The following is a 14,785-nucleotide window of genomic DNA, read 5'->3' on the forward strand; positions in this document are numbered from 1 at the left end:
TCTGATACAGATAGCTCTTTCCTTACTGCTAGTAGCAACATGGAAAGAGCAATTGTAGGAGGATCTCTGAAGGAGGCAGTGGAAAGCCTTCAGTCCATCCTCTGCTTCAGGGATCCTGATACAGATTACTCTTTCCTTTCTGTTAGCAGTTGGCAGTACAGGGAGTGGCAGCTACCACAAATACAACAGTACGAGAAGGGGGAAATAGGTGTGTGGGAGGGGGCAGAATTTGGTGGGGGGTTCAGGGTACCCATGCGCCAGTTTGTGCACCCTTCATATAAAGTCTCTGTCAGTCTTTTTCGCTCTTAAAAATCACCATTACAAGGGGGAAATAGGAGTGGTACTACTAGTGCAATCCTCACACTTATGTCAGACCAAGTTGCAGCTCAAGAGTTGAAGGCCAACAGTAGAAGGTATACTGCTTGAACCAGATGACCAGTGGGATTCAGCCCAGGTCTGTTGAGTTGGATCTAGGGCAGGCTTGGGGATCCCCTGGCCCACAAGAAGCTCTCTAACTGGCCCTCTAGCTTCTTCTCCAGACCCCCTCTGCCAGCAGTAAAAGGTTCTTATCTCATTGGAGACAAGAGCTTTTCCTTCTCAGGGAGTGTCATCTGGCAGCATTCACAAGGAAGATACATTCACAAGAAAATATCACCACAGAACATATCAAGAAAATCTATGAGGGTGGCCATTTCCCATCATACATTGTCGTGTAACTCTTGTTTCCCCCAGATTTCTGTTTATTACAACATGGTAACAACAAATCAGAACACACAAAAATATAACATCCATACTAAATCAAGTGAGAAAATAAAGTATCCAAATGAAGAACATTTATATCACTATCTCCTTAGCACGATTCATTCCAATCTAAGAGTTTCACATTAGGGTGGTAATCAAAGGATTAAATATTTTTGTATACAAAATTCCAGATGTAAAAATCACAGCGGAGGCCCAAAGAGCCAGCTGGTGCCTTGGTTTTCAAACAAACACTCAGACTAGTTGTTCTCACAATATATTTTAAACAATGAAAAGGCAATGCTTACTGCACCTATCCGGGACTGACTACTGCATCCTATGAAAATGAGGCAATCACTGTTAGAGCTCACTGAATGTGCAAAAAGCTGGCTATTAAATGACAATCCCATATACAAACAAGCATAGGAAAGTCATAAGATTTTGATTCGATGAGAACACAGCTGAGCTATGAATAACTGTATGCTCATAGCCTGGTATTAGGAGGAGGGCTTTCTCCGCTGTGGCACCCCGGTTGTGGAATGAGCTCCCCAGAGAGGTCCGCCTGGCACCTACACTGTACTCCTTTCGTCGCCAGCTGAAGACCTTTTTATTCACTCAGTATTTTAACACTTAATTTTAACTTAAATTTAAATTATACTGTTTTAACTCTGTATTTTAACCTTATATCAATTTTGCTGCGTGGTTTTATCCTGGTTGTGCTTTTTATACTGTATTTTGTATTTGTGTTTTTAACCTGTTGGTTGTTTTATGATGGTTTTAATTTTTGTGAACCGCCCAGAGAGCTTCGGCTATTGGGTGGTATAAAAATGTAATAAATAAATAAATAAATAAAATAATCAAACGCACTTGGCAATGAACAGAAGGTTTACAGTATTTATTTGGATCTAGTCAATTTACTGTGTATTTCCCCACACGAGAATAAGTGGTTATTCTCCAACTGTTAGTCCTGCCATCTAGTAGGAAGGACCAGAAGAAACCACTTCAGAGGGTGATGAGATTTTTACCAGCCATGCCAAAAGACCACTTCCTTTTTTTCTTTTGAAAGTCCTGAGTTGCCCCTTGTCCAGGGTGGCAAAGGATTTCATGGCCTCCATGACAACTATGGAACTGTCCCAACTCGTCATCAGCTCAACACATGTAGCGGGGCATTCTCCACAGTACTTTTCTTTTTTTAGCTGGCCATGGAGATGATGATCTGAAGGTGGAGGACTTTGATATGATCATGATAATGGGACTGATTCATCTGTTGAGGGTCAGACTTGCAAGCTTTTCCCCTCTGCAGGGGTGGGGGGACCTATTAGTACCTGTAGGTAAATGGATCCGAATGGTTTCCAGAGGGCTCAGGTGTGTGTGTGTGTGTTCTGAGTTGGTTGACTCTCCTGTCGAAAACCTCGTTGATCTGTGGAATGCAGAAATGACCTGGGCAGTTAACATGTTTGATGCTAAGTGCCTTCTCAGGAGTAGAGATTGTACGGCTCCATGGTATACCCCAGAGCTGAGAGCGATGAAAACAAAATAGGAGATGTTTGAATGCAGATGAAGAGGTCCTATTGGATGCAACTGAACAGTTGTGTCTGCTTATGGTTGGAGATATTCACGGGCAGTGAGGGCAGCAAGGAATCAGTATATCTCTGCCTCTATTGAATCCTCTATGTGCTGCCCAGCAGAGCTTTTCAGGGCTGTTCGGAGCTTATTACACGCTGGACCTAAGAATGCAGTGTATCTATCCATCAGAGCCCCACTGTGTAATGTTTGCAAGGCACTTCCAAGATAAAATCTCTTGCATCTGCTGGGACTCAGTATTACAACAGACAAACCAGGTGAGATATCCAGAGCACAGCTGTGTCCAATTGTCTTGGATGAGTTTCAGTTGGTACAGCTTGAGAAAATACAGAAATTCTAAGGGACGGTACGTATACTAGAATGTAGGGCTCCACAAAAGAGTAACAGTTCTCTAAACCCAGCTAGAAGTTTATTTATTTATTTATTTATTAAATTTATATACCTCCCCATAGCTGATGCTCTCTGGGCGGTTTACAAAAGTTAAAAACAGTGAACATTTAAAAAAGTATACAAAATTTAAAACCATCAAAAATATAAAAACAGTATCCAGATTGACAACTGTCAGCCGAGTGCCACAATATCTGGGTGCCTTTTCCCCTGGCAACAAGGTCCTTCATTGGGCCCCAATACATGCAAATTGTAACCCCCAGTCTTCGATGTTGGGTCTATTTTCCTGCTAGGCAGAATTCGTTAATTTTTTGAGTAATGTTGAGATTGTAACTCCCAGATTCAACCAGTGCAAGTGAAACAGTTTTCCCCGCAAGCCATTTGAGGAGACAACAGATGAATCCTCATCTGATGCCTCTACAAACAGACATTCATACTTTACACTCCCTCACTCTCTCTCACATATGCACACACACTTCTGGCTCAATGACACACACGTCACACAGGCAGTTCATCTGCAAATTCTTTGGAATGCAACGATTTAGATCTCTCCACTGGAAGCATCTGAAAGTCAATGGAAGGTTGCAAGGATTCTGACTTACCCGCTGTTTAAACCTCTTTATTGGCATTTCAGTAATGCCAATGAAGCTCAAACTTCAAAAGGTTGGGTTAAGTCAAGTTTCAACCCATTTTTGTCCCCAATTTTGCCACAGAAAGTGATTTAAGCTGAACAGGTAGAAATGCCGAAATGAGGGAGAAAACACATTTTTGCTGGACAAACATATGTATCTCTTTAGAAAATCAGAAAACCATCATCACATTACAAATATTGTATTTTACAAACAGAAACCTATCTTCTCTTCACAATAATTAATAAGGACAGGAAGAAGGTGGTGCAAAGGCACTAACGAAGTGAGCGTCTAGGATTCTGTTCTCTTCACAGTTCTTGAAGACGGCCCACCCCAAGTCCCGGGCGCTCTCACAGCACCTCAGCAGACGGCAAAGCGAACAAGATACGAGCTGCGGATCTCTCGCAGTCTCTGGCAGTGCCGTAGGATGGTCAGGACGCTGTGGAAACGTTTGTCCGCCTTCAGTTGCCTGAACTCTTCAATATCAGCCTCCATGATAAAGAACTCGCCTTTCGTATCCTTGGTTTCTTCTGCCTGGAATCTGAAGTAGAGGTTCCTGGCAGCGCTAGACATGGATTTAGCAGGCTGGCGCATGATCTTGTACTTGCTAACCACTGCCTTGTTGATTTCTTGAATCACTGCATTCACTTGGTTATAGGTTAGGCGGCCTCGCATGTACGCAGGGACAGCCTCAAATTCCTCTGCCGTGATAAAGGGCGCCTCTTTAATGCACTTGGCTTCTTTGGCCGGCTTCTTTGCACGGTCAGCCTCCACATCTCTATGCTGCTCCTCATTCTTCACTGTTAAGCCCACAGCGCTGTTCAGAATTGCTTTGGGCAGGTGGATGGGTATATTTTCCATGAGATGCTGGGCTTCATTATAGTCCTTCTCCAGAGATTCTTCGAGCTCCTTGAGTTGATTCTGCTGCCTCTCCTGATGGTGGCATTCCAACTCCAGCTGATTCAGGAAGTTGTTTAAGAGAAACATTTCGTGGACGATCTTACTGAGCACTGTCTTCAAAGAGGGTTCCTCGTCTATCTTTCTCAACTGAAGTGACTTTTTGATAGTTGAAATCTTGGTGTTGATGTGAAAGGTTATGCCGTTTAAATCCGCAGTAGCCATATTATATTTTCCTGCGTTCTGACACTGGAAACCTTATTCTTATATTTTGAATATTCTCTGGAGCCCTTTTCCCTTCTGAGCGTTCTGCTGAACAGCCTCTAATCAAAGAGTTCTGGCTCGTAGCTGCAAGTCTGGCTCGTACCTGCAAGTTCTCACTCAAGAGACAGGGGCCTTGCCTTCACATGCCGAGTTGGCACCGTGTTGCTCCTAAACCGTGCGGTTTCACTCCTGCAGGGTGGCGTTGGGTAATCCCCACACCAGAATGGAGCACAAGGTTTCCAGCAGTCATCTGGGTATTGGAGCCCCCCACTCCGCCTTCTCCCTGGCTTCTGGCGACCAATTGCCACAGAACGAGGTCAGAGAACGGAAGAGCCCGGATGACCTTGCTCACAATGAAAAAGTCGGGGTAAGTCCCTGACTTTTTAACAGTGCAGCTTTGCAGAAAAGCCCCACGGTGGCTGTGAATCTGTGGCTGCATCATATAACTGACACAATGCCGATTCACAGATGCTGTGGGGCTTTGAACACATATAGACAGCCCCAGGGTCTATATTATTCAAATGGATCATCTCTCTGGAAGAGATGGAGGAATAAATGAGAGGGAGAGGAGCTACTCAGCAAGAAGGTGCAATACTGTATTTTAGATTGCACATTTAAAAGCAGCTTTGCATAAGAAAGCATCTGGCAATAATCTATTCCAGACCATCTCCTCTCCAGCTGGAAAACAGAGGGTTAAGTGCCCATCACATTCAGCAGCTGCAGCAGCCAAATTAGTCATTTGCTGCCCTAATGGAAACCAATTACTCAGCTTTGATTTTCACTTCCCTCAAATAAAGTAGCCTGGGTCTCACTGGAAATTACACTCCAGCTGCTGCTCTTTCTGCCCCAGCAATTATTCTACAGGCATGTCTGGTCAACTTTCTAACCTGCTTAAACAGTGCAGGGGGCAAAGGGTAAGTCAATAGCATGCAGTCTCTCTCTGTGTGTGTTTTCCCCTCCTGCAGAGCAAGAATGGCTTTCTACAGACAGAAAATTACTAGTCGAACCCAGGCAGTTCTGTTTCCCTTTGTTTTATTACATTGACTAGAGGGTGCTTGTTGCATTTTGACCTTTCTCAATAGTCTCACTGGACTACTGAAGCCACAATACTGGATCAACCGCAGAGAGACTTGGGGTGAAGAGAAGCAGGAGGGCAGGGTATACTGATACCAAAAGTCTAAAAACTCAAGAAATTTCATAGATATAACTGGAAACAAAGACAGGCCAACCATGAAGCTAATCTCCAAACAACTAGATGTGGCTATGCAGCAGAGACTTAAAAAGGACAATGGTTACAGCTGGCTTCATCCACCTGTCAAAATCTATTTACCTACCCATGAGAATTCTCTCCTTCCCATTCTCACACATACTTCTTCAACAGGGATAGCACTACAGGCAACACCTTAGGAAGATCATCCACACAACAAGCCAATAATCATTGCACCAATGCATGTAAGAAGAGCATTAATGGGCAAGATGCATACACAGTAAGTTGGGTTGGCGCTTTCTGCCTAAACGTCTCAGCTCTAGGATGTTCCGAGCAAGGCTCTGTGCAGGCACAGAACCCATATTTGTGATGCACAGAACATGAAGAAAAAAGGACAACATTTAAGAGGGAAGGAGAGGCAACTTTCCTGAATGTTGGCCTCATTGCCTTGGTCATGTTTCTCAAGAACTATACCCAGGGTTTATTTTAGGTTGTGTGTTTTTTTGTTTTTGTTTTACAGATAAACCGCAAAATGGAGCAGGAGAATTACAATGAGTACTGGACAAGTCTGTCTGGTCCAGCATGGCAGGGCAAATAATTATGCATGACTATAGTAAGCTAAAGCCGGCAGCAATCTAATTCAAGAGTCAAACACCTTGTGTGTTCCACTGCTGGGAATTTTGCAGTGGTATGAGGTCTAGGCCCCTTCCAAGTCTACTATTCTATGATTCTATGATGTTGCATGCTCCTCCTATCACAGTACTAAAATGCTAAACTAAGATAGCAGCGAAGGGAGAAGATTGGAGGAATGGATCATGTGTGTGGTGATAAGTCAGCATAGCAACAACAAGGATGTCACTGCCTCTAGCCATGAGCTGTCCCTCAGCACATCACTTCATGGTGAGGACCCCAGTGGGGAGCTTGAGACGAGTGCCAAGGGAGCGACTGATCAACTTCAAAAGGATGAAAGGCCACAATGAAAACAGAAGCCTGAAGTGCTAGATATCAAAGAAGTCTCGGCTTGCTTTGCTTGTGGGCTTTGTGTTGGGGAGGGCACAGTCTCTAGCGTTAGGAACCATTTGGCATCTGGTCCTGAATTACAAACAGAATGTGAAATCATGCCTGCCTTAGTTTTTATCCACCTGCAAATGAAGGTATTTAAAATTCCAGAGGTGCAACACTGTGCCAACAAGTTACCAGACCAAAATCCATAAAACCTACTTTACCTTTTGCGATTATCTTTGTGATCTTCAAGTGGTCAGTGTGCTGTCTTTTTTGTTGCCTTCAGTGTCCTTTCCTACATTTTACTACGTATGTGTATTTACACATTATGCTCTGGTTTGGGTACCTAACTACAAGCTTTCAAGCAGTCCACATTATGGAAGTCTGTGAAGGTTTGTGTTAATTGAAACTGATATAGTTACAGTTTTTTTAAAAAACAACAACACCTTAACAGAGTTAATCACAGAAGCTTCCGTGAATTGTTATTGTGAAGGTCGCAAAGAAACTGTGATTATACCATCTTGGGGATAAAGAATGTAGCCTACTTTGTGAAATATTTAATTCCTGGCGTCACAACCTTGGTTGTGTCCTCCTTCACTGCTGCGAGGCCATGCTCCCCTGCAACCTCAAACACAGCCAGGATCCAAGAATGACTAAACTGAGGAGCCTTATAGACACACGCTGAGGCACCTCAAAGAGCAAGGAGCCCAGGCTGCTCAACAGGATCACGACCTTCCTCCTTTAACCAAGTCTGCTTCCTCATCTCCCCTTGCAATCATACTGCTAGCACAAGCTGCTGCAATTCTTGTGTGCCGCTCTGATGCCAGTCTCAGAATAGCTGTCCAGGACTGTTCCGCCCTCACATGGCATAGCAAAGAAACTACATGCCATTCAAAAAAAAAAAAAAACCCTTCACTATTGGGTTTCTTCTCTCCTCCCCCTTCTATCACCACTCCCTCTTAACACAAACCAATGGAATTGCTCCTTTGTCCACAAGGCTTACCCTTCACTGTTCAGGCAGCTTGCAAATAGGAGCAGAAGAGGGGGGAAAGTGTTTGCATACACTGAGCTTGGCTGAAAGATGATACAAGCGACAGGAAGGACTGATGCTGCTCAATATAACCCAGAAAGAAAGGTTTCAGGGTAAGAGCTGCTTTTTTTGACATTTACATTTGGGATTACAGAGGTGAAGGGATGTGCTCCTACCTGAGCCTCCTGTATGATGGATCTGTACAGGAGTTGCCTAACCACAGGATGAGGATCCACTAATGGAAACTTTGGGCTCTAAGGATGCTTGGATCAGCAAAGCAGAAAATGGATCTGATTTCTTCATGCACCCAAGTTATTGAAATGACAGCCTCTAATGGATGCAAGGTTAGGTTATTTGGAGAGAGAGGCAAATCCAATAAACACATTCAGGGCTTCTGAAGTAGGGTTCCAGAGGATCTATACAGTCACACCTTGTCTTTGAAATTATTGGGGGCCACAACTGTACACAGACTCCTGCCAGTCTGTACAACTTCCCAAAGTGGCATGCTGAGCAGCAGTGACATGCCAGCATCCAGCTGCAGTGTGTCACCTAGGCAGCACCGGCTTATTTTGAGCAAGGCACCCTATCTTTTCAGGAGCAAAACTTGAACTCTCTGCAGGCATCGACTGATTTTAGCGATTCATGCTACCGTGTTCTGCAGCAGGGTTATCGTTGAGCGTGAATATTACTTTGGCAGCTTGGTTCCATGCTGCTGGCAATACAGGGTGAACTCCACCATTACATGATGAACGTGCTGACACTGGCTACATTTATTTGGAAACTCCTCGGGCAGCTGCTTGTATTCTTTGAACTGTGTGTTCAAGGTAGCACCTTAAACCATTTCTCCACTCTCATGAGATGCCCTGAGGTTTGCATTTGTACTGCTGATCTCTTGAGTTGTGCCAAGAAGAATCTTCAGCAAGTCCCTGTCACACTGCCTCCCACAGCCACCACCTTGGATCTCAGCCACAACGCCATTGTTCAGCTTGACGACCACTGGCTGACTGCCTTGCCACGCCTCCAAACCCTTCAGATCAGCCACAACCAGATCAGCAACATCACCCGACAAGCGTTCTACAATGCCAGTTCCCTTGTACACCTGGACATTTCCTCCAACTGGCTGCACACTGTGGAAGAGTACTACTTTGAAGGCCTTGTGAACTTGAAAGAGCTCTTGCTGTACAATAACAAAATTGTACAAGTAGATGAAAATGCTTTTGTCCAGCTAACCAGTTTGCGAAAGGTCTATCTAAGTTGGAACAGGCTAACTAAATTTCCATTTGAATCCATTCAAAGACTTGAATATCCTTATCTGAGGACCCTGGATCTTTCTGCCAACAACCTAAGCAGCATTCCTGTTCAAGTAGTATCAGCCTTGCCTGTGTACATTCGGAATGGCCTATATCTCCACAACAATCCTGTGAGATGTGACTGCTCTCTCCATCTCATGCTCCAGGACTGGAAGCATCGAGGATTCAGTTCCGTCCAGGATTTCAAAGAAGAGCACATTTGCAAAGCCTATGCCAATGTGCCTCTCTCCTTGATCAACACTTTCAAGTACACCAAGTATTTTGGAGATTGTTCCTGGAGCCAAAACAATCTAGGCATTCAAAAGATGCGCTGCCTAGTGGGAGAATCCTTAATAATGGACTGCAACACAAGCCTCCATGATGACAGTACAACCACCTATAGGTGGGTCTCTCCCCGCCATGAATTATTCAGGTATCCTGAGCATAGTGATAAGACACATCAACCTTTCGAAAATGGAAGCTTAAAGATCACAAACACCAACCTTTCGCATTCTGGTGTTTATGTGTGCATAGCGATCAGCGCACTCCAAAATATCAGCCAGACACATGAAGTCAATGTCACAGTCCAGTACCCCAAATTAGTTGAGCCTTTCAATACTGCCCTCACAACCCTCTTAGGGTGTGTTGTAAGCTTGGTATTAGTCCTTATGTACTTGTACCTCACGCCATGTCGCTGTTCCAAGTGCTGCAAGAAGCCTGCAAGTCCTCCCCAAGACTGCAGCGCCCAATCGTCTATCCTCAGTACCACCCCACCGGCCACAGATGGGCCAAATCGCAAGAGCAGCGCAAACAGGCATGTTGTTTTCCTGGAGCCCATCAAGGAGGCCCAGAATGGCAAGGTCAAGCTGGCTGTCAGTGAGGACTTTCCTGACGCCAAAAAACCCAAGCTCCTGCAGCTTAAGCTGGACACCGAATCCATCAGTTCAGTCTTTTCTGACCCTCCCATCATATCTTATGAGGCACGAGTACAGTCGCCGGCAGATGCATAGCAAGCAATCCCCAGGAAGAATTGTGGGGGCTGGGGTGGGGTGGGGATCTGGAATAGGGTTAAAATCCATTTTCTTCATGGGAGAGAAAGAAGAAACAAGATACATTTCCTCACCAAAACGTACAAAGGTGATTATTTTTTTATTTTGCTCTCCCCTGGATGGAAGATTGTGGCTCACTCTTATTTTCCATCATTTCCCCCAGAAGGGTGATGTCTTCTCTTCCAATAATTCCAGTCCACAGGCCCCAGAATCAACTTATTATGCACAAGAGAAGCAACAGCCTTTTATCAAAGAAGAAACTGAGTGCTCTTTACATATCCCAAATGACTGCAGCCTGCTTGGTAGAAGAGACAATACAACGTCGTAGCAGAGAGTACCCTTAGGAAACCGCTATGGAATACAAGCTTGTGTTATGGCTTTGATCGTCAGAGAATAAACATTTGCTATGTAACAAGCCTATATTTTCATTTCAGGAGAAGGAAGAGTGCCCTGCCCTTGCTACTCAAGCGCAGTGGGTGGGTGGGTGGCTTTCTTACCTTTTAACTGCTTTAGCCAGCTACTGCTTCTAATAGTGATTTTGAAAATAAATTCCTCAGCCCATTCTTCCCAACTTCCAGGCTGCATGGTTAAAAATGGAAGATTAGGGAGGCCACAAACCCTGCTCCAGATGACGGCCTCACACTCTTGGATATATGCGGCCAGCCACGTAAGTGTCAGGAACTATACGAGTTGATCTTGTGCTTGAACCAACTTAACTGCTTTATTCCACTGGATGCACTGAACGTGTCCCTTAAAAGTTCCCTGGGCTTCTCTTTTAGTGAGCAACTTCTCTTGATGTTGCATTCCCAAATGGCAGTCAAGCAGTATCATAGCTATAATCAATTTTTACTAGCTCAGGAATCTAGGAAAGCACGCCAGAAAATTATCCTTGTGCTTGACTTGAGGAAGGAAATTACTCCCCTTGCTGTCACTACAACAGAGGGAAATGTGGGGTCCAAAAGGATGGGTATTCAGACAAGGTTGAAAAGGATGCTATTCTAGACACGGTGATGATGTTCTTTTGTTTGGGGTTTTTAATGTACGATTAACCTACAGCTGCCCCAGTTATTTAGCTAGATTAGATAAGATATAAGTGCAGCCCCTGATTTGTGTAAGTTTTTACACGGGGGAAATTGTGTGTGTGCATCTATATATGTATATGTGTGCATGTACAGATACACACATACATGAACACACACTCTAAACATGGCAATTCAATGCTAGAATTTTCTTGTCATTCCTTCCATTGCTCCCCCAAAACAGCTGTAAATAATTACATCCAGGAATGTATAGATCATTCATGCACTTAGTGTAATTCCAGTGACCCAACCACGAACCAGTCAGCATTTACCATGTAATCCAAGTCTTATATGAACAATCTTCCTGACTACTTTCTTCTTGAGAAGTACAGATTTGCTTGGGAGAACTAAGCAGATAGCTATTTTGGTAGTACTCTAATCCACGTAATGAGAAATTGGAACTTGGGGCTAGATGTCCTCTCAAGTTACATTTAAATAAAAATGCCTATTTTTTTAAAATGTTATTTGAAAGTGTCTTTGTCTCGTAACATTGTGGGACAGATCTGGTTTGTACCTTGTCTATGACCAGGTAAAACGCCACACACAAAGCTCCAGATCATCCAACATTAATCTGCCTGAATCAAAAAGAGCTCAGTTCTATACCAATACGAACACAGGCAGCCTAGCACCTTAAATGATATAGTTTCTGTTAGCAAATCTAAGTTATAACACCATTTAAATTTAACAGGGTAGCCACGATTGGAAGGTGTAAAGAAATGAATGGAACACAGAGACTAGTGTAAAAGCAATTGTGAGTCTGTGAGAAGAAACTTGTCATTATTTTGTATGTGTATAAAAATGCTTCATTGCTTGTAAGCACAATATAAATATGCAATGGTGGTGGTGATTACCTGGACAATGAATGGCCCAGAGACCACCACATGCCAACACACACTGCGGTAAAGTAACATGGCATTTAAGCAACACATTCATACCAAAGGTAGAGCTGATGAATGACAGCTTAGCACTTTGGTACAGTGTGATTATTTTTGCATAACCTTGGATATACATTTACATGAAATGATAGAGATAAGACAACCCCCTGGATTCTCCAGAATTCAGGCCCAATGTTAAAGGTAGTCCCTGGTCAGCAACCCATTCTCCTAGAGGGTCACTTGAAGAAGGGAGTGAGGGCTTGGGGGCTAATAGTACAATCCCTCCCCCCCCCAAAAAAAAGTGGCCTCCTGGCAAATTCTGTTGCCATAAACACCACTTCTTCTTCACCGTTTTCACTTCTAGAGTTCTCGCTGGGGGTTCAGATAGAGCAAAATTTGGCCCATGGGCTCCAGTTGGTAATCCGTGTGTCCTCCTTGTCCTGCCCCCAAGCTCCATTTATTTTATTATTTATTTGCATTTTAGTCCACCTTATCCCTAAAACATCAGAGTAACACTTAGTAATCACATCCTTGATTCTCTTTTCAACACCCACTAATGGATCTCCCATTCATCCCTGGCCACAAAGCTTGACTGAATAAAGGTCACTTGCATCATGTCTGGAAGTTTCCTAGTCTTACAGGTTGCTCTCAGCTGACTGCATGGATTGGAAGGGTAGTGGTGGAGATGAACTTTCACCAGGCCCTCTGGGACACGGGCAGACACAGACAATCAGTCCTGGCCCTTGTTTTGCAGCCAGTGTAAATGGTTGAGAATAGCACATCTTGCTTACATTTGATCAAAAACATAAGACAGGGACAGAAAGAAAGAGCTGAACAGAAGACATGGAAGCTCCTCTCCCATTCAAGTGATGCAGAGCCAATGTTCAAAGATCCAGCGCACTCCCAGTTTGTTCAGTTTCCTGCCGGAGGTGGTGCGCACTTGCATTCCCTTCAGGAAAGAAAGCAAAACTTTCTAGGACAAGCTCAGTACAGAGCATTTCCAGGGTTTCTTTGGATTTGGTTGCAGTTTCTATGGCCACAGTTACTAATTCTGCAGATCAGAAGATCCCTCGTCAAGGGATCTGACTTACAGGGACAGGAGAAGAGACGATAACATTCTGCATTTTTAGATTTTGATGTGGAATCTGAAGTTGGATTTGATTTCCTAAGATTTGTAGCATTCTTTTGTGAAAATAAGCAGGCAATGCCTGCTGAAGGATCAGAAACCAAGAGGGAGGAGTGATTTTGAACAGAAATTCCAGAATGAACAATTCCTACTACATCTCTATCTATTTACTGTTATGCCAGGCCATGAGTCATTCCTGAAATATTCAGATCAGCAGAATTGTTTCCAGAAATTAAATAAATTCTGCAAATAATTTTTAAGTTTTTATTTTGAGAATTCATATTTCTACTGTATGATGAATAGCTTTCCCTGATTAAAAACCACAATCAATCATCTACAGGTCAAGAAAGGCAAACTGAGAAGATGTGGTCTGCTGAAGCTTTGTGCAGCTTTGTTCCATATGTGTGACCCTACAGTATGTTAACTCTTCCTAGACAGGGCTTTCAGCTTTATGCCCACATGACTGATGTTCTGCTTAGCCCTCTCAGTTACTCAAACAGTTGGCAGGGCTCAAGACTATGGACAAGACACTAGATCAGTGCCTCTATTTCAATCTTGACTTACTGAACCCTTGAAGGCTGCAGCAATGCTGGACTGTTCTCATATGGCTTTGGGCCACATTTGCCAGGGACAGCACAACAGTGTCAGCGCTCCAGTTCAGCTGTGACTGGAACTCTAAGGTACCTGCTGAGCATATAACCAACGGGATTAGGTCAGGCCGTCTCAGCAGAATATGTCCTTCTCAACTCCCAAGCAACCCTAATTTCATGTTAGCAATGGGCAGGTCCGTTGCCAAAGTTTATTTCATTACTTGGGTGTGTTAATGGGCCCCTTTCATGTGTTTGTAAATGGGACCAGTGTGTCGGGCATAGAGGAAAGGAATAACTGTACTACTTGCAGTTGCTATTCCTGCATTTGCCATGCTAAATACATTCTAGCAAGGTTGTGGTGATCTTCACAGTGCTGAACTACTGAAACCATCAGCACAGATCCTTCTGCCAAAAGGAGTTGATCCTTGGTACCCATGAGCAGTACCCAAGTCAAAGCTGCACTCCCCAGGAAATAAAAATAGATGGTTGGCACAAGCCTCAGTGGGTAGCTGGGAATCCTTATTATACTGCTGTAAGGGAAAATAGGAATTGCAATGGAATATTCTACCCCTCAATCATTTTTTAAAGGGACTATAGGGCTGAAACTGAAAAAGGGAGAAAGGAGGCAGTTTCTACCCCAGAATTGCCAGGAATCTGAGATTCCATTAAAAAGTTTTATTTCCAGAATGGTGAGAAAGAACCAATGGGTTGCATTAATAGAAGTATAGCTTCCAAATTACATGAGGTTTGCTTACATTTCCCCTCTATTTGGCCCTGGTTAGGCCTCATCTAGAGTATTGCGTCCAGTTCTGGGCACCACACTTCAAGAAGGATATAGATAAGCGTGTTCAGAGGAGGGCAACGAGGATGATCAGGTGTCTAGAAACAAAGCCCTATGAAGAGAGACTGAAAGAACTGGGCATGTTTAGCCTGGAGAAGAGAAGATTGAGGGGAGACATGAGAGCACTCTTCAAATACTTATTATTATTATTATTATTATTATTATTATTATTATTATTATTATTATTATTTATTTATA

At 43.6% G+C, this 14,785-nt stretch overlaps 3 protein-coding genes across 4 annotated transcripts in view; 1 reads left to right on the top strand and 2 right to left on the bottom strand.

Annotated features, from left to right (window-relative positions):
* RNF123 (ring finger protein 123) overlaps positions 1-14,785 on the bottom strand; it is a 108,358-nt gene that overhangs the window by 19,253 nt on the left and 74,320 nt on the right. The gene's annotated exons all lie outside the window — the stretch shown is intronic.
* Positions 3,699-4,472, bottom strand: LOC134396786 (spindle and kinetochore-associated protein 1-like). Its single transcript, XM_063123359.1, has one exon. It carries the CDS (start codon positions 4,458-4,460, stop codon positions 3,699-3,701), a length of 762 nt encoding a protein of 253 aa, XP_062979429.1. The 5' UTR covers positions 4,461-4,472.
* AMIGO3 (adhesion molecule with Ig like domain 3) lies at positions 4,723-10,893 on the top strand. Its single transcript, XM_063123557.1, has 3 exons — positions 4,723-4,866; positions 6,227-6,272; positions 8,422-10,893. The coding sequence occupies exons 1-3, from the start codon at positions 4,723-4,725 to the stop codon at positions 10,035-10,037; spliced, it is 1,806 nt and encodes a 601-aa protein (XP_062979627.1). The 3' UTR covers positions 10,038-10,893.

Source organism: Elgaria multicarinata, chromosome 3 (genome assembly GCF_023053635.1).
Source record: "Elgaria multicarinata webbii isolate HBS135686 ecotype San Diego chromosome 3, rElgMul1.1.pri, whole genome shotgun sequence".
Classification (NCBI taxonomy): domain Eukaryota; kingdom Metazoa; phylum Chordata; class Lepidosauria; order Squamata; family Anguidae; genus Elgaria; species Elgaria multicarinata.